We start from the raw sequence: 19504 nt of genomic DNA on the forward strand, positions 1-19504 counted from the left end.
CATGAATTCCCCTCATGAGAGTGGCACCTGTCACTTCCTCTAAGGAACACATGCTAAGTATGTGCACATTGCTATGGACAGGATGCGCCGGCGAGGAAAGGGATTAGAGCGTGCACGTGGAATCAGCAGGTAAAGGAGACATCATGCACTAGTGAGTGTTACGACAGCCAGAATAACACATATAATTTTATTTTCTTTTATAAATAAAAGAAAAAAACACATTAATGTGGAGTATTGCAGAACACTCTTGCAGAACAAGCCAAGAGTAAACAACTAAAGTGCAACTATAAAATGTTTTAGTCCTCATCATCAGGGCCGAAGAGGTAGGCATTAATTTCATCCTCATCTTCCTTGTTGTCCAAAGGTGTGGATTTGGCCTTTGGGGCAGGAGGAAGGCTTCTGGGCATGAGCTTCCGTCCACTCTGAAAGACAAAAAAAAACCAACCTCTCATCTTGAGTATTGTTTCTAACCATACACTCAATAACTGAAGGAGGATGACATTAACTAAACTAGAGCACCACTCTCATAGAGCGCAAACCTCAACCAACACTAGTTTACAATTCCACAAAGTTTTACCTTGGAAAAAAATTCAAAGTCCTGTTAGAAGTGGCTTTTCATAATCTAAATCAGATGTGATCAAATGTCAAGAGTATGTGTTTGGTTCATGCACTTGAATCAAAGGGTTTTTTTTGTGTGTGTGTGGCATTGTCAGGTTTTTTTCTTTTTTCCAAGTTTTTTGGTTGCTGAATTCTTTTTCTGATAATTTTCACAGAACATTGGTTATCTCTGCTATGCACAATTTGTCATTGCTTTTTGGCACTTGGTTTCCAACTGATAACTGGAACACAAACAAACAGGTATCAAATTCTCCATCCAGTTTTGGTGATGTAGGTAAATCCATAAATTGAGGCACTTTTGATTGAGATATAACGCAAAATGTACACCAAATTGGCTTTTCAATATTAAATTCAAATGTCCACAAAATCCGCAATCTGGATCAGATCCAGATCAAACTTTGTCAGGTGATAGTGTCAGTCTACACCTCACATTAAAATATGAGTGATTGGGGCACATTTAATTAAGATATAATGTAAAATATACATTAAATGGGGTTTTCAATGTTAAATTTAAATGGTCACAAAATGTGTAATCTGGATCAAATCCAGATACTTTGTCAGTCGGAAAAGCACTGAACACCTGAAGAAAGGAAGGTGCAAAAAGGCATGGAAAGCCAAGACACCAGCTGAAATCTATCAGTAAATGGAAAGCAATCCTGCCCCTTGTCAGTGCAAATAAATATCAGCTGGTTCCATCCCAACTGAAGGCCTATACAAAGGTGTCTCATTACCAAGGTGTCACACAAGAAACATCTCATGATGGGTAAATGCAGGGGTGGCCAAGTTTGGTCCTCGAGAGCCACCATCCTGACACTCTTAGTTGTCTCCCTGCTCCAACACACCTGAATCCAATGAAAGACTCGTTAGCAGACTTTTAATGAGCCTTTCATTGGATTTAGGTGTGTTGGAGCAGGGAGACAACTAGAGTGTCAGGAAGGTGGCTCTCGAGGACCGAACTTGGCCACCCCTGGGTAAATGCAAAGAGCTCTCCCAAGATCTTATAGGCGACTACAGACCCAAACAATGAGTCAGCACTTCTGTCTTTGTGCGCCCTGTCCACTGCTGGAAGCTCCTGTTTATTACATAGCTTCCACCAGCAAAGCAGTTGAGAGAAGCAGCGAAGCTCAACTGTCTACTAAATAACAGTGTTGCCGTGAGGTGGAGGTCTTGGAAAATAAAGCAGTGCTGACTTATGGTTTGGTTTATAAATAAAATTAATACAATAACTCCATTAATGTCAATTCTGTCATTTGTACAAAGTTAAAATATAACATATATCTTTTAATGTTGAATAATGCAATAATTCTGAAGTTTTGTAACAAACACAGACAGACGCCAAAGGGATTATGGATTACTCTCATTGCATGTTTTAATGTGGTCTAATGTTTAACAGCACAAATGTTAAAATTATGATCAAAGAGGAAAAACTCACTTTTTTCTGTATGTGAGACAAAGAGCTCTCCAAGTGCTGCTTCATCTTCTCTTGACGCTTTGCTTCCTGCTCTCTCAGCAGCTCCTCACGTTGTCTGTCACATGACAAAGGATGGAGGAACAGAGGTTTTAAAATGGGCTGATGTTTAGGCAAATATGTTCAAAACCCCTTACAGGACCTTAAGTGCACATTAGACCCTGTTAGCCCCCAGACCTGTGGCTTCCCAAATGTTCCATCAGTGACAGGAACGTCTACGTCAACTCTACCTGACTCATTCCTGTTTTAGGGACTATGAGGTAAATGTACTTGTGGGCATGATAACAGTAACGGTTACAACATTCTGACATTTGACCCAAATGATCTTGACCTTCAACCTAAGTGTGTTCCACAATTGGTCCACATTGGATTAAAAGTCCAATTCTTTCACCATTGCCAAAATGATCATTTTTTGTCTTTAAATGGCAATTTCAGGGCCATCCAGGTTTGAAATCAGCAAACCGACCTGAATTTGACTCCAATGACTGGCAAATTTGACCTCACCTGGGCAGTTCCTGACCCCTCCTACACACAGTGGCACGAAAAAGTATGTCAGCCCTTGAAGTGTTATATATCTGAATGTTGGAATGACATCAAATTTAAAAATAAATTTCAGGCTTTTGTCCATAAAAATTTCCAAAAATTGCCCTTTGAACTGACACAGAAAACTAAGCTCTTCAACATAACATAAAATAAGTAAAAATATAAAACCCAAAATGATGGGTTGCATTAGTAAGTGCACCCTGTAGTGTAACAAATAAATCATCACTTTTTCAGCCAGTTTTCTTCAGAAAAGTTAGGGGACGGATACATGAATCATTTACAACAATTAACAAGAAATACAAGCTGGATGGTGAATCTGGAGGCGGCAGTTCTCAAAAACTAAGCAACCTTGCAAGAAGGAGACTAATGTGGAAAGCCACCAAGACACACAGAACCCTGAAGAAGTTATAGGCTTCTATAGATGGTGTGCAGGTGACGCTACGGATCACGTGATATGTGGTCATGCAGCCATACTGGACGGCAACGTTCGCATTGCGCGAACGGCAAATGTGCTCTTTTGCTTTAATCAAAACTGTCTGCACAAATTATACCAACGCTGTGTTTCATTGCTGTGCGTACGACTGCACGAGCCATCAAAAGAAGAGCTCCGGAGTACATTTTTATCATTTTCCCGCTGATGAAGAGCAGTGTGAAAAGTGACAGTTTTAAAGTTCTCTGTTGTGTCTTTTGCAGTTTTTCTGGATTATGCTTTTTGGGATTAATTTGTTCCTTAATGAGCTCTTCTTTGTACAATCAGTCGACCTCCAAACCAAAGGCCTTGCCTTACAATATAAAGCGCCTTGGGGCAACTGTTTGTTGTGATTTGGCGCTATATAAAAAAATTGATTGATTGAAAGGTAAGGTGGATAATTTCCTCCAGGAACTGCGGGTCATGTGAGTGTCTGTAGTTTTTTGACTCTGTTGTGAAGTTGATATTTGCGAACTTTTCTGCCAAACGTATTTGATCCATGATGGAAATGTAATCAACGTGGGCACTGCAAAAACTAATAAAACATGACGAGAGGAAGGAGTGAAACCGTAAAAGTACATCACTGCCTTTTGCGGTGTCTGATTTAGCAGGTGCATGTCAGATTGATGAGGTGATGGAGTGTTGATAAAGTAGTTGAAAATGTCTGGATGCTGCACATGTGGCTTCCGCTCAAAATCAATAAAACTTCTAAGGGAGAAACATTGTTGGAATCCATGTTAATTCTCTGTATTTTCTCTAAATACCTGTTCTGATGTTCAGGATAAAGCGCTTTAGCTATATTGAAAAAATTAGCTTGGCTGTCCACTGACAATCCAGCATCGGCTGTGCTGTGGTGGTGTACACGGAGCTTGCCGTCCAGTATGGCTGCAGACACTAAACCGCGGGTTACGTGTGATGTCACTGCATGCTATCTATAGGAGAAACTACTGGAGAAATTGTGCAGACTACAAGTTTTTCATTTTGCATCAGCAATTATTCAGCTCCATGATGAAGTGGGCGAGAGCAGGATTTTCTTGAAAAGACTTCAGAGTTTAGCTACATTTTGCCAGAAGGCACATGGGAGATGCCATCTTAGATTTAACTGGTTTATTCTATGAAAATTCTTCTCTGCTCCTCTCTATGATGGCATCGTTCAGACTGCCAGTAAAAATCTGATTTATGTGCATATCCAACTTGAATCTGGTGCCATGCTGCAAGTCTGAACAGCAAAAGACACATGAGATCTGTTGTTTTCTGCAAATCTGTTTCAAGCCTCATTCTTCGTTAGTTTGAAATTCCAGCTGAGACTCAGCAGGCTCAGTGGAAACAGCTCAAACAGACCTAAAGCGTCTCTCTCTGTCCTTCATCTCTTGATGATGGGCCACAATTTCTGCAGAGCTCTCCTCGAGTTTCTTCAGCAGGAAGGACACATAGCGCTCAGTAGCAGCCACCATCTTGAAATTATCAGGGTCGGGCATACTGAGGTGGCCAACCACAAAGCAGTGATACACCTCACGCAGCTTTTTAGTCACAGAGTCCAGCATAGCATCCTGTACACAAATGGGACAGATGGACATGGATCATGGAGGGGTCTGAAATTTTCATCTTAGGTGCATGTCCACTGTGAGAGACATAATCTAAAAAAAAATCCGGAAATCACAATGTATGATTTTTTTAATAATTTATTTGTATGTTACTGCTGCAAATGTAAAAAATCATACATTGTGATTTCAGGATTTATATATATATATATATATATATATATATATGTGTGTGTGTCTGGGATAAACTCCCAAACTATATATATTCTGAATCCTCATGACATGGGGAACAACCCGGTACCATTTTTTAAAAAGTTGAACTGAAATTTACCCCCCAAACAGCCGACTGTGGGTATGACCAGGCAGATTCAAATTTCCAGCCCTGTATATGTGTTGGCCATCTCTGTTTATTTAATCCCTTTCTTCAGCTACTTTATGTTCTCAACTGTTAAGAACCTGTCCTGTTCAACCCAGTTTGCCTTCCTGTCTGAATACATTCATTTTATGTTTGTAAAATTGCAATTGCAGTGAAATACACCACTACCTCAATTTTGATTCATTGATATTTACATTTACTGTTACCTACCTTTTGTGTGGAATTTTGTTATAAATTTGCTTGCAAAACAAAGTCTGCATGAAGGACTTCAAATGTGTTTTGTCTTTTAAGCAAGTATTTCCACGTAGTTTGGGGAGTCCAGCTCTTATGCTGGACAAACTTTAGCCCATTAAATATTACATTTGTAAGACATCAGCATTACAAAAACAAATGTTGGGCAATTGTTTTGATTAAAATGATTGGCATTTGGCCTATGTCTATGTTAACCTGTTTTTGGGTTAACAGGTTAATTTAACTTTGACATTTGGGGCAAAATGAAGTGTATTTTACATTTTGCTTCCTCACCTGATCCACTGACTTCAGTAACTCCTGAATCTTAACCATCCTGTCAAGTTTTGCTGCTTTGGCCTTCTCATTTTTAATTTTCTTGTTCACGTCTCTTATCAGCAAGTTATCTTGCCCTTCATCCTGTTCCCTTCAGGCAGAGAAGAATACACATGATTGAGGCACAGAACAGAGGATGGAGTGATGCATGGTATGTATATATACATACACACACACACATATATATATATATATACACACACAAACATATAACAGTTGGACAACAGCACTGGTGACTCTGGTAGTCTGTTATAGAAATTGGATTTGTGACCTCTATGTTTGATTTGACAAATGTTTACACTGGAAGCCCTTCCTGATAATTCTCCTCATTTTTCTGGGCTTGGGACCGGTGTCCCCGCAGAATGTACCAGCTGCACACCCCATGTGGTTGAGTTTTGAAATTAAAGATTTTTTTTTTTTTTACTTTTTGCATAAAGAATACAAAGTTGATTTTATTCTTTAATTTACTGCCATTAAACAATAAAACACATAAAACCCCAAGAAGCTGAAATCGTCTTGAAGTAATCTGTTTGATGAACCCGCTTCTTCACAGAACCTCAACACATGATGCTCACATCTGGTTCTTGGTGGCCTTGATGACACTGTGGCGCTTCTTCATCTCCTCCTCCTTCCGCTGGTTGTACTCAAACAGAGAAAAGATCTGCTCTCTCATGTTCATCATTGCATCTACAATCTGCTGTGGCTCTGTGAAATACATTTCTGTTGGATCCTACAATGGAGGTGACAGCGGCGTGGAGAAAGGTGACACAAAATGTGAGTGCTGTAAAAATGACAGCCAAGGCAAAAAGATAGGAGAAGAACCTAACCTTGTATTCAGAACTGCTGAAATCAGCTTTAGATCTTGCATTTCTGAAATTCCAAAGAAGTAAATCTATGTCAGAAAACTGTAACAGGATTAAAAAAGAATTGGGGCTGTGCATATATAGATATATACATATACGAGGTCTGTGATGAAAAAAGCGGTCCTTTTTATTTTTTCAAAAAATAAATGGATTTGATTCATATGTTTTTACGTCAGACAAGCTTGAACCCTCGTGCGCATGCGTGAGTTTTTTCATGCGTGTCGGTGACGTCATTCGCCTGTGGGCAGGCCTTGAGTGAGGAGTGCTCCACCCCGCCCGTCGGAATCTCTTTGTCTGAATAGCCGCTGCGGACGGCGCGCGTTGCTTTATCAACATTTTTTCTGGACCTGTGAGGGATATCCGAGTGGACACTATTCGAGAAATTAAGATGGTTTTCGGTGAAAAGTTTAACGGCTGATGAGAGATTATGGGGTGTTTATGGGGTGTCGCTGTAAGGACTTCCCACAGAGCGGGACGTCAGGCAGCGCTTCCAGGCACCGTCGTCGGCCTGTTTCGAGCTGAAAGCATTCTAATTTAAGGCTTAATTCACCCAGGGCGTCGTGAGAGAACAGAGAAGATTCAGAACAGGCCGGCATGAGGACTTTATGCGGACATTCCACTGTTTAAGGACATTTTGTTTTTTTGATGGTTTTTTTTATATGTTTATTGGATTTTACACCAATAATACAGAATACGTGTTGGGAAAGTGTAGGAACACGGACCCACAACAGGGGGCGCAAATGAACGGACAATGGAGTAAGTCAAAATAACAACGCTTTACTGTTGTGAATGTGCACAACGAATACAACCAATTACAGAAATGGACAAAAGTCAATACACAAAGGTGTCGTGTGGGCAGGCTGGAAGATAGGAGACGCCTCTCCAAGGTAAGACCGGAACCACACGGCTTCCTCCGCCACAGGACCCCGGGAATACTGGAGCCGCCAAGTCCCGAACTCCCAGGTGGCCACTGCCTCCGCGTGTCGGACCTGGTACTGCTGGCGAGGGAAAAAGAACAGTTAGATGGGGGCGCGTTTGCACCCAGAACTCCGAACGGCAGGAAAGGTACCTCCACCTCTCGTTGGAACAGTAAACCAATAACTAGCTCAGTAAAAACTGTGTACTCAGTAGGCTTTGATATGTTACCTCTCTGGTAGAAACGATATCTCGGCAATGAGGTGGAGATGCCGTCCTGCTGATATACCCCACTGATGATTGCCGTCAGCTGTCTCAGGTGATGGGTGACAGCTGTCACCGAGGCTGCTCCCGTGAGGCGGCGGCGCCCTCTGGTGCCTGGAGCCCGCACTCCAGGCAGGGCGCCCTCTGGTGATGGTGGGCCAGCAGTACCTCCTCTTCAGCGGCCCACACAACAATACGGGTATACAAAATATATATGCATTTTTTTTTTTAAGAACAGAAGAACAGAACCAACCTTCTACAGTGCACAGCACAATCATACCTGAGTAATAAAATATTGAGGGAAAAAAAAAAAAAAAGCTACCAAAAGGTACAATCTGAAGAAAGAAGACCAATCTTAACAAAAGTATTAAGATGTGTAATGTAGGCAGCGTAAAAAAATAATAGCAATAATATATATATATATATATATATATATATATATATATATATATATATACACATAAAGAGACAAAAGAAAAAATAAATAAATAAAAAGAGGGGGTCTTCATTGTGCAAAGACAAAAAGATAAAGTACTGAGATGAAAGGGCCAGTAAGTAAATATGACCAAATAATTAAAGTTGAGTTAATCCAGATAATATAAAGGGCAATCATACAATAATACAAGGGTCAAGCATAAAATATGTGAATATAGCTGAAATTCTTTTACGGTTACGTGGGTACCTTCTGGGTCTGCAGTGTCCGAATATGATCAAAAAAAGGTTGCAAGATCTTAATAAATTTTGAGGTGGATCCACATAAGGTAAATTTAATTTTTTCGAGTTTGCTGAAATATAAAGAGTCATTAATCCAAATTCCAAATGATGGAGGAGAGGCTGATTTCCAACACAACAATATCCTACGTCTTGCCAACAAAGTGAGGAATGCGACAAGATCAGCTTTAAGTTTTGGTATGGCGACTGTCAGGAAAAACCCCAAACAGTGCTATTAACGGATCAGGCTGAATGGTCAGCTGGACAACTTCTGACAATGTTGCAAAAATTATGGTCCAATATTGTTGAAGTGATGAACATGACCAGAACATATGGATTAGTGATGCAGGTGTTTGGTGGCAACGGTCACAATCTGGACTAACATTAGGATATACCCTAGAGAGTCTAGCCTTAGTCCAGTGAGTGCGATGCACTATCTTACATTGAATTAAACCATGCCTGGCACACAGAGAAGAACCATGTACCCGATGGAGGATTGTTTCCCATAAATCATCCTGGATAACAAAGCCCAAGTCTTCCTCCCATGCCGCTTTGATTGTTGTGTGGGCCGCTGAAGAGGAGGTACTGCTGGCCCACCACCACCAGAGGGCGCCCTGCCTGGAGTGCGGGCTCCAGGCACCAGAGGGCGCTGCCGCATCATGGGAGTAGCCTGGGTGACAGCTGTCACCCATCACCAGACACAGCTGTTCTACTCAGCACCGAGGTATATCAGGAGGACGGCGTCTCCACCTCAGTGCCGAGATATCGCCTAAGACCAAGGTAGTATTCTCTGCAGTTATACATTGCATCATCAGCTAAGACTGTTAAAACCTTTTTCAGGACTGGTGACTACTGAAAACCTCATTCTTTGGATAAGTACTCACCTTCCTGCTATACTTTGCCAAGAGGTGGAGGCGGCTTCTCCCCTCTCTGTTACTGGGTGCGTTCATCCACTCCTGTGTGTTGTTGCTCTCTCCTGCCAGCAGTACCGGATCCGACGAGCGGAGGCAGTGGCCACCTGGGAATTCGGGACTTGGCGGTTCCAGTATTTCCAGGGTTCGGTGGCAGAGGAGATCTGGGTGGTTCCGGTTCGACTGAGACAGACGTCTCCTACCTTCGAGCCTGCCCACACGACACCAGCGGATTCGACCCCAAATTGTGTTTGTTGTATTACTCGTGCTTGTTTCAGTAGTAAATCTTGTTATTTACTCTCTCCATTGTCCGTTCATTGCGCCCCCTGTTGTGGGTCCGTGTTCCTACACTTTCACAACATTGATAGTTAAAATATGAGATTCACGTAAAGAACACAATCTCTCATATAGGCATGATATAAGACCCTTTCGTGGTGGGGGAGGCAGCAGAAGATTCTCAAAATCCTGGGCAGGAGGTTTAGATGGAAACAAAGTAGTTTTCTCTTTAACATAGCTTCGAACTTGTAAATAGCAGAAAAAGTGGCTTTTTGGGAGATCAAATTTCAAAGAAAGCTAATCAAAAGATGCAAAAGTACCCTCAAAGTAGAGATCACTGAATGATTTAATACCAAGAGAAGACCAGAGGGAGAATGCAGAATCAATCAGGGAGGGCCGAAATAAAGAGTTTTTAACAATAGGGGATTGCAAAGAAAAGAAGTTAAATTTAAAGTAGCGCCGAAACTGAAACCAAACCTTCAATGTTGTGCCTACGATTTTATTATTAGAGATTTCAGTGGCTGGTAACGATTTTGGAGCGTAAACCAGAGCTGATAAGGATGATCGCACACACGATGAGGTTTCCAAGCTGAGCCAAGCTGGGGTGTTGTCCAAGTCATCTGACTTAAGCCAGTATGTAAGAATGCGGATATTAGAGGCCCAGTAATAAAACATAAAATTTGGTAACGCCATTCCACCAACATTTTTTGGTCTCTGTAGATATGATTTACGGATCCTAGATGGTTTATGATCCCAAATAAAGCTGGTAATAATTTGGTCCAGTTTACTAAAGAAAGAGACAGGGATATAAACAGGGACACATTGGAAGAGAAAAGAAAACTTTGGAAGCACATTCATTTTAATTGTATTAATTCTTCCAGCAACAGATAGATGAAGTAAGGACCATCTGTCTAGATCCTGCCTAACCCTATCCACAAGAGGGTCAAAATTAAACTTGAACAGGTCACAAAATTTACTTTTAACTTTCACCCCTAAATATGTAAAACCTTCAAGTGCAACCCGAAACGGAAGGGAAGCCAATGGATAACTTCGAGCCGCAGAATTCAAGGGAAAAATTTCACTTTTGCCTAGGTTTAATTTATAGCCAGAAATACGTCTAAACTGGTCAAGAATTGAGAGAACAATGGGAATTGAGGAAGCTGGTTTTGAAATGTAGAGAAGCAAATCGTCAGCGTACAGGGAAACCTTTTGTTCATGGCCAAGTCTCGTGACTCCAATGATATGTGGATTAGATCTAAGTGAGATGGCCAATGGTTCTATGGCGATCGCAAAAAGTAATGGAGACATAGGGCAGCCCTGTCTAGTGCCTCTAAAAAGAGGAAAAAATTTTGAGTAAATAGAATTTGTTTTGACACAGGCAAGTGGGGTAGTGTATAAAAGCTTTATCCATGAGACAAACTTATGACCAAATCTGAATCGTTCAAGCACATAGAAGAGGTAACCCCACTCGACCCTGTCAAACGCCTTCTCAGCGTCCAAACTAAGTGCAAATTCGGCTTCAGCAGAGTCTGTAGGGTTGTAAAGTATATTAAACAAGCGTCTAAGGTTAGAAAAGGCATATCTACCTTTAATAAATCCAGTCTGGTCAGGACTGATTACTGATGGTAATATGGTTTCCAGACGAAGGGCCAAAATTTTTGCAAGAATTTTATAGTCTACGTTTAGAAGTGAAATCGGGTGATAGGAGCCACAGGACAGCGGGTCCTTATCCTTCTTCAGGATTAGGGATATGGAGGCCTGTAATAAAGAAGCAGGAAGAGATCCAGATTCAAATGATTGATTAAACATCTTCAAAAGGAGAGGGGCCAATTTAAGAATAAACTTTCTATAAAATTCAACAGGAAATCCATCCTGCCCAGGACATTTAGAACCCTGCATACTATTAATAGCCCGAAGAACCTCCCCGACACCAATAGGCTCCTCCAACTTAAGACTCTGTGCTCTATCCAATACAGGACAGACAAGGTTGTCAATGAATGAGTCCAAAGACGGAACACTAAAAGGACATTCAGAGATATAAAGTGATGAATAGAAGTTCTGAAACTGATCGTTAATTATTTGAGGGTCAGATGAAACACCACCAGGGGTTTGGATCTGTGGAATAAGATGTGCTGTCGACATGCTACGGAGCTGATGAGAGAGGAGTTTACTGGCCTTGTCACCGTGCTCGTATTGGGCGTGTTGTGCATTCAACAACATCTCCTCAGCCTGGACTGACGATAAGCAATCAAATTCTGCCTGCAAAGACAATCTATCATTATATACTTCGGGTAAAGGAGAGGTAGCATACAATTCATCCAACTGATGAATTCGAGTTGTAAGTTCTAATAACTTTGCCTTTCTTTGCTTCACATCAAAACTACTGTAGGAAATAATATGTCCCCATATAAAAGCCTTAAATGCCTCCCACCGAAGGGAAGGCGATACACCGGGTGTATCATTTGTGGCAACAAATAGATCAATTTTTGACACCACAAAGTCAGCAATCTTATCATTAGACAACAGGCGCGTATTCATGCGCCACGGGACAAAAGAGAAAGTGCCACCGCCCACTACCAAGTCCAATGTCACTGGGGCATGATCTGAAATGACAATAGCATTATGAGCACAGGCACGGATATGAGGTATGAGCCGACTGTCCAGGAGAAAGTAATCAATACGTGTGTATGTATGATGAACTGGGGAGAAAAAAGTGTATTCTCTCAGAGTAGGATTAAGAGAACGCCAGGCATCAACAACTGAGAATTCCTTGAGAAAATTATTTACAACTTTGGAAAAGTGTGATTTTCTGATAGAATTATTTGATGATCGATCCAGCTGACTCAACCAACAGTTGAGATCACCACCCAAAACCAAAAAATGCGAGGATAAATCTGGAATTTTTGTGAAAAAGGAACTAAAAAAATTACAATCGTCCCAATTGGGAGCATACACATTAGCCAAAATTAATTTAGTAACAAAGATACTTCCACTAACAATAATGTATCTACCATTAGGATCAGCAATGACGTTAGAACAAACAAATGGCACAGATTTGTGAATCAGAATGGCAGCGCCCCGAGCCTTACTTTGAAAATTTGAATGATACAACTGACCCACCCAGCCCTTCCGAAGTCTAGAATGATCTGAAATTTTCAAGTGAGTTTCCTGTAAGAAAGCTATTTGAATGCCTAAATACTGTAAATGATGGAGCACTTTACTCCTTTTAATAGGTTGATTTAATCCTTTACAATTCCAGCTACAAAACTTGAGAATTTGACCCTTCAGTTCATTACCCTTATTGGATTGTGACATTATTTAACAAACACCAAAAAAAAAAAAAAAAAAAATAATAATAATAATAAATAAAATAAAGTAAATTAAAAAAAAAAGAGGGATGACCCATTGCAAGCACGTGAAGACCAAAAAACCTGTGCCAAAACAGTGCAATGAACAAAAGAAGAACAATCAAACATACCCCTAACGGCTGAAGCATCTTCCCAAACAAGATGCGCGCACACCCCCTTTTGCTATCCACTAGGCACCTCCGTCCACTCATCCAGTGACCCAGCAGAACTCAGGCTTCTGTCCAGCAGGAACAAAATATATATACATTTTTTTTTCCACAGTTAAGCATATGGAAATTTACCAAAGAATAATAATAACCAAAAACAAATGAAACAAGGCAGAAAAGGGAATCTGAAGACAGACAGGGAGAGGGGGAAAAAAAGTAAAATAAAATTAGAAAATAGTAATAATAATTAATAATAACAAAATAAAATTATTTTAAAGATAGATAAATAGATAAATAAAAAAGGGGGAAAAAAAACAATAAATATGCAAATTTGTCTCCTCTTCCCTGTTGTGAAAGTGTAGTGACACGGACCCACAACAGGGGGCGCAAATGAACGGTCAATAGATGAGCCAAAAAGTAACAATTTAATGTTGTGAAGGTGCACAACGAATACACAGACAATCTCAGAATATGATAACAGTCAATCCACAAAGGTGACGTGTGGGCAGGCTCGAGGATAGAAGACATCTGTCCTGAGAAGAGCCGGAACCACACGATTTCCGCCGCCACTGAACCTGGTGAATACTGGAGCCGCCAAGTCCCGAATTCCCAGGTGATCACCGTCCCCGACTGTCGGATCTGGTACTGCTGGCGAAGAACAAAGACAGTCAAGTGTGGGTGTGTGTACACCCCGTAACAACAACGGTGGGAATGCCACCTCCACCTCTAACACACACTCGTGCAGCGTCTGTTTAACCACTTATCTGACGGACGTAGGACGAAACAGTCGCTACCCACGCCGGTCCTCTGGTTGACAGCTGCAAAACAATAGCTCTTAGAATCAATTAATACAGGCAGAGAAAGTTACCTCCAAAGAAGTACGATATCTCGGCGATGAGGTGGAGATGACGTCTGGGTTTTATGGAGTGAGATGATGAAGAATGAGTGACAGCTGTCAGGAATTAATGAGTGACAGCTGTCACTCCCGGCTGTGTCCGTGGCGGCAGCGCCCTCTCGTGCCTTAAGCCCGCACTTCAGGCAGGGCGCCCTCTGGTGGTGGGCCAGCAGTACCTCCTCTTCTGGCGGCCCACACAACATTCCCCCTAATAAAAACTAACTGAACTAAACTCCAAATTTATTTTTTTTTTTTTTGCCAAGTATATATAGCATTAAAAATAGCTAGGTAGCACTAAAAAAGAATAATAATAATAATATAAAATTTAAAATAAAGATAAAAATAATAAAAAAAAATTGGGGGGTAAAACAAAACCCCTACATTGATATGGAACTTAACACAGGATTTTCAATAAAATAAATTTTCACCAATATGGGTTAAAAAATAATGAACAAGAGTCCCATCAGCCTCCAATCAAGTTAAAGCTACAAATCTGAAGAAGTCGTGGTCCCCAGTGTCTTACTAATGAAATCTGTAGCAGGCTTGGGGTCAGAAAACTTGCGAACCCCTCCATCCGGCAGTGTGATCCTTAGCTCCGCAGGGTAGAATAAGCCAAACTTAACGCCAGGACATGAGTGTAAGAGACGTTTAGCATTAGCAAACTGTGAGCGTTTTTTGGCTACTGATGACGTGAAGTCAGGAAAAATGGAGATCTCCTTGCCTTGTTAGAGAAGAGGTGCAGCAGCTCCCGCACGACGCAGTATTTGCTCCCTTACATGAAAATAGTGCACTCTGATGATAATCGGTCGTGGTGGAGCCCCTGCTTTAGGCTTTTCCCTGTTAGATCTGTGAGCTCGATCCAACAGTGGCGCATCCTCCAATCTCAAGAGGTCCCGCAGAAGTTGTGAGACAAACTCTCTGGAATTGGGCAGCTCGACCCCCTCAGCCAGCCCAATAAGGCAAAGGTTGTTGCGTCTCGATCTTCCCTCAAGATCCTCACATTTGACCTGTAGATATTTGACCTTCTCTGCCAAACCGGACACAGAGGCCTGAAGAGAGGTCAGATCATCACTGCAAGAGGTGGCGGAAATTTCCAACTCCTTGATGGTGGTCCCTTGAGCATCAACAAGGGCCTGGATGGCGTTTACATTGGCCTTAAGCTCAGTTTTCACAGATGATATTTCCGACCTTAGTGTGAGGGTAAGGGAATTAATCTTGGAGTCAAACGTCATACAAATATCCTGCTTCAAACCCTCTAGCGCCTTGGTAAATGTTACCACACTGAGCGGTGCATCCGAGCGCTGTTCGTCCCTCTCTACCAGAGCCTCATCCTGACATGGAACACCACCTCCTACACCTGGCTCGGTAGTAACACGTTTAGATCGACCCTTCGTTTCCCTCTTATCCATTTTCCACGAAAAGGAGCTTTTAGCGAGTAAAGTAGTCCATAACAAAACAGAACCGACCAGGAGAAAGCTGGTGCACACGGTGACGTCACTGTTGTAGCCAGCCGAACAGGGCTAATGGTTAGCCTTAACACTTCAGAAGTATGGAAAAGTCACTTTATGCTCACCCGTGTCTGCAACAATAATTAGTCCCGGTGCCACAGTGCGGGTGTCAGTGAACCAGCCCAAAGGTGTAGGACGAATACCCTTCCTGGCCCGGGGTTGAACGTGGTTGTGGCTACAGCTGCTACTGATGCTAGCTAGCAAGGCTCGAGGTGGCGGCCGTGGCCTGTTCCAGAAGTCGCCAAAGAAGTTTGTCGCCCGCAAATGAATCAAGCGGCCCAAAAATTAACAGCGTACCACTAAAAAAACATGTTGGAGGCTGGTTTAAAAGTAAAAGTGTGCTTTAAAGTTAATGTTTTGTTCCTACTATTGCGGAGCCTCATGAGGCATGTCTTCACTCCATGGTGTCAAACAGCGCCTCCTGTTTAAGGACATTTTGTAATGAAAGACGTGCGCGCAAATTTGCCGAGTCATTTCCGTGACGACTCGGCGAATCTGTGTGCGCCGCGACAGGAAAAACACCTCCGTGTTGAAAACCAATTGTAAAATTCAGGTGGCTTTTGATGGCTTTCAACAAGTGAGTAACTGAGAAATTGTTTAACAGCTTGGGCATGTTCCAACTTGCCCGTTAAGGTTTCCAACGGAGGTGTTTTTCCTGTCGCGACCCCCCGCGGTCGGGTCCGGCCTGACATGCGACTCTGCCCGCACGTTCTTTCATTACAAAATGTCCGTTAACAATGGAATGTCCGAATAAACTCCTCATGCCAACTTCTTCTGAAAGTTCTCTGTTCTCTGACGACTTACTGGGTCAACAGAGCCTGAAATGTGGAAGTTTTCAACTTAAAACGGCGAGACGCTGCCGCCTCGAAGCGCAGATCGCCGTCAGGCACCGTGGGCCGTCCTTAAAGCGACACTACCAGACCAAAATCTCTAATCAGCCGTTAAAATTTTTACCGAAAACCAGCTGAATTTATCGAATGGTGTCCACTCAGTTGTGCCTTACAGTTTTTGAAAAAATTTTTATCAAACAAAGCAGCAGTCTCTGAGCCATTCCTAAACAATGAAAAAACGACGAGAGGGTGGGCGACTCCTCACTCAAAGACTGCCCACAGGCGAATGACGTAACCGACAGGCGTGAAAAAACTCTTGCATGCCCACGAGGGTTCAAGAATGTCTGATGTAATCACACGTGATTCAAATCCATATGGTTTTTGAAAAAAATAATGTCCGTTACTTTTATCACAGACCTCGTATACTCACACTCAGAGCAAAGTGTGCAAGATAAATCTATAAATAAAATATTTTTTTAATGTTTCTCCCTGTGCTTTACACAGAACACAAATGAGAGTCAGAGATCTCACACACACACACACACACACACACACACACACACACACACACACACACACACACATCTGTGTTTCCTTACAGCGTGTCCCTGCTGGGTGAGGATGACAGCCAGAGCTCTGAGACTGAAGGCAACTCTCCATCTGGACTGGATTCTTTGTTCTCCAAACCTGTGTACATGTCGTCACACCGTTACACCGCTGGTACAATCGACACTCAGGGCTCTATGTTCTGTCCAGTGCAAAACTGTGCACAAGACAGTGCAAGTGTTGTTGTTAGTGCATAACCGATGCAGTCATGTTGTGTAAGCAGTGTGTGTGGATCTAAAAATGATGTGTTGCCAGACGTAGTGCTGTAATGAGGCAGCAGAAAGCAACTGTGGCATAGAACAGAAAAAAACAGTGGCCTCATTTATGATTTGTGAAAAATTCATACTAAAAGTATATGTACGAAAACAAAGAAATATAAAATATTTAATACACTCACCTGGAAGCAAAATCTCTTTATAAATCACACGCTAATTTGAAGTGTGCGCACGTTGATTTGCCTAAGTCCTCTACATGGCCAAATTCAACCACAAATGGTCAATGCGAAACAGACCACGAATATTCAAGAATGAAGCCTGAAATGTGTATTTATCACAGCAACCCAGAGGAAGGGCACGAAAAAATAAACAGATATGACAAATTAAAAATCTGGAACAGAAAATGAGGCGTTTGTGTGGTCACAGCAGCAGGATGATAAAAAATAGTAAATGCAACAGGTGACAACAGCGAGCTTATGGAGCTATGAGGTCTGTCCATAAAGTATCGTACCTTTTTATTTTTTTTTAAACTATATGGATTTGATTCATATGTTTTCACGTCAGACAAGCTTGAACCCCTGTGCGCATGCGTGAGTTTTTCACGCCTGTCGGTGACGTCATTCGCCTGTGAGCACGCCTTGTGGAAGGAGTGGTCCCGCCCGGTCGTCGGATTTTCATTGTCTGGAAATGGCGGAATGATTTGCGTTTTTTTCCATCAGAATTTTTTCAAAAGCTGTTAGAGACTGGCACCTGGAAACCATTCGAAAAATTTATTTGGCTTTCGGTGAAAATTTTACAGGCTTCACAGAGAATAAGGTCTGTTAGTACAGCTTTAAGGACCCCTTTAAGGACGCTCGGCGCGCCACGCTCCGAACTGCGACGACGCGGCACAAGCCACCGGACCATTTCTAAGCTGATGGCTCTGTGGATACGAGACCGTCATGTGCTCTTTCTCTGGTTATCACAAGAGCTGGACATCAGCTATTTTCCGGCAGATTTCACTTTTAACAAGAGATTTTGTCATGGAAAGCCGCACGGAGGCTTCGCGCGTCACGACCGATTCGCTTTGGAAGCGAGACAAAGGAACACCTCCGTTTCCGCGTGTCAGAGGACAAGTTTGGACATGTCCAGCTCTCCACAATTTCACTGATACTTACTGGACTGGTAAGCATTGAAAGCCGAGATAGACATGTCCAAACTTGTCCTCTGACACACCGAAAAGGAGGTGTTCCTTTGTCTTGCTTCCAAAGCGAATCGGTCGTGACGCGCGAAGCATCCGCACGGCTTTCCATGACAAAATCTCTTGTTAAAAGTGAAATTTGCCAGAAAATGGCTGATGTCCAGCTCTTGTGATAACTAGAGAAAGAGCACACGACGGTCTCGTATCCACAGAGCCATCAGCTTAGAAATGGTCCGGTGGCTTGTGCCGCATCGTCGCAGTTCGGAGCGCAGCGCGCCGAGCGTCCTTAAAGGGGTCCTTAAAGCTGTACTAACAGACCTTATTCTCTGTGAAGCCCTTAAAATTTTCCCCGAAAGCCACATAAATTTTTCGAATGGTTTCCAGGTGCCAGTCTCTAACAGCTTCTGAAAAAATTCTGATGGAAAAAAACCCCAAATCATTCCGCCATTTCCAGACAATGAAAATCCGACGACGGGGCGGGACCACTCCTTCCACAAGGCGTGCTCACAGGCGAATGACGTCACCGACAGGCGTGGAAAAACTCACGCATGCGCACAAGGGTTCAAGCTTGGCTGACGTGAAAACATATGAATCAAATCCATATAGTTTAAAAAAAAATAAAAAGGTACGATACTTTATGGACAGACCTCATAAATCCAGGCCAAAAGTTTTGTAATCTGAAAATAAAAAAAATTGAAAAAATTTATTTTCTAATCATTTAAAAAGTATTATTAAAATAAAAACAAGTGTAAGATATATATTTTTCAGTTTAAATATATTTTTGATTCAGCTCCATAATTATTTTGATCAAATAATTTATTTTCATTCATATTTCTTTTTTCACCTTCAGATCTTTTGTTCACTTTCAGATCTTATTTTTTCAGTTTCAAACTTTTGGCCTTGTTCTGGTGTGGGAGGGCGTGGCTTCGATTGAGAGGGCGTGGAATTGTGAGTGACAGGAGAGCAATCAGTCCTCACATGATGTTGCTTTCAGGAAACGTGGGTACTTTGATAGATAATGACTCTGTTCCCGTCTCCATCGTGGATTACTACGTGGCTGGTGTGTGAAGGAAAATAGAATGAAAGTTTATTACGAGGTTTAAACCCTCGAGAGAAAGCTGTTTATTGTGATCGATGCGTAGCAATTGGTTCAGTGGATCCGTATGTTGTATGTTTCACAGCGTAAACTTAATGTGACCAGAACCAAGCAGACCGCCCGTAAATCCAAAGCCAAAGC

The 19504-nt window shown here is 42.0% G+C and overlaps 1 protein-coding gene across 1 annotated transcript in view; it reads right to left on the reverse strand.

Moving 5' to 3' along the window:
• Positions 1 to 255: 255 nt before the first annotated feature.
• Positions 256 to 19504, reverse strand: part of cfap100 (cilia and flagella associated protein 100) — a 61955-nt gene continuing 42706 nt past the window's right edge. Inside the window, exons 7-13 of the mRNA XM_034195174.1 lie at positions 16866 to 16953; positions 6407 to 6449; positions 6155 to 6309; positions 5541 to 5670; positions 4440 to 4648; positions 2051 to 2144; positions 256 to 422 (exon numbers count right to left, since the gene is read on the reverse strand). Of these exons, the coding sequence (XP_034051065.1) occupies positions 297 to 422; positions 2051 to 2144; positions 4440 to 4648; positions 5541 to 5670; positions 6155 to 6309; positions 6407 to 6449; positions 16866 to 16953 (845 nt within the window). The 3' untranslated portion in view covers positions 256 to 296. The remainder of the gene's footprint in view (positions 423 to 2050; positions 2145 to 4439; positions 4649 to 5540; positions 5671 to 6154; positions 6310 to 6406; positions 6450 to 16865; positions 16954 to 19504) is intronic.

This window comes from Thalassophryne amazonica, chromosome 19 (genome assembly GCF_902500255.1).
Source record: "Thalassophryne amazonica chromosome 19, fThaAma1.1, whole genome shotgun sequence".
NCBI classification, from domain to species: domain Eukaryota; kingdom Metazoa; phylum Chordata; class Actinopteri; order Batrachoidiformes; family Batrachoididae; genus Thalassophryne; species Thalassophryne amazonica.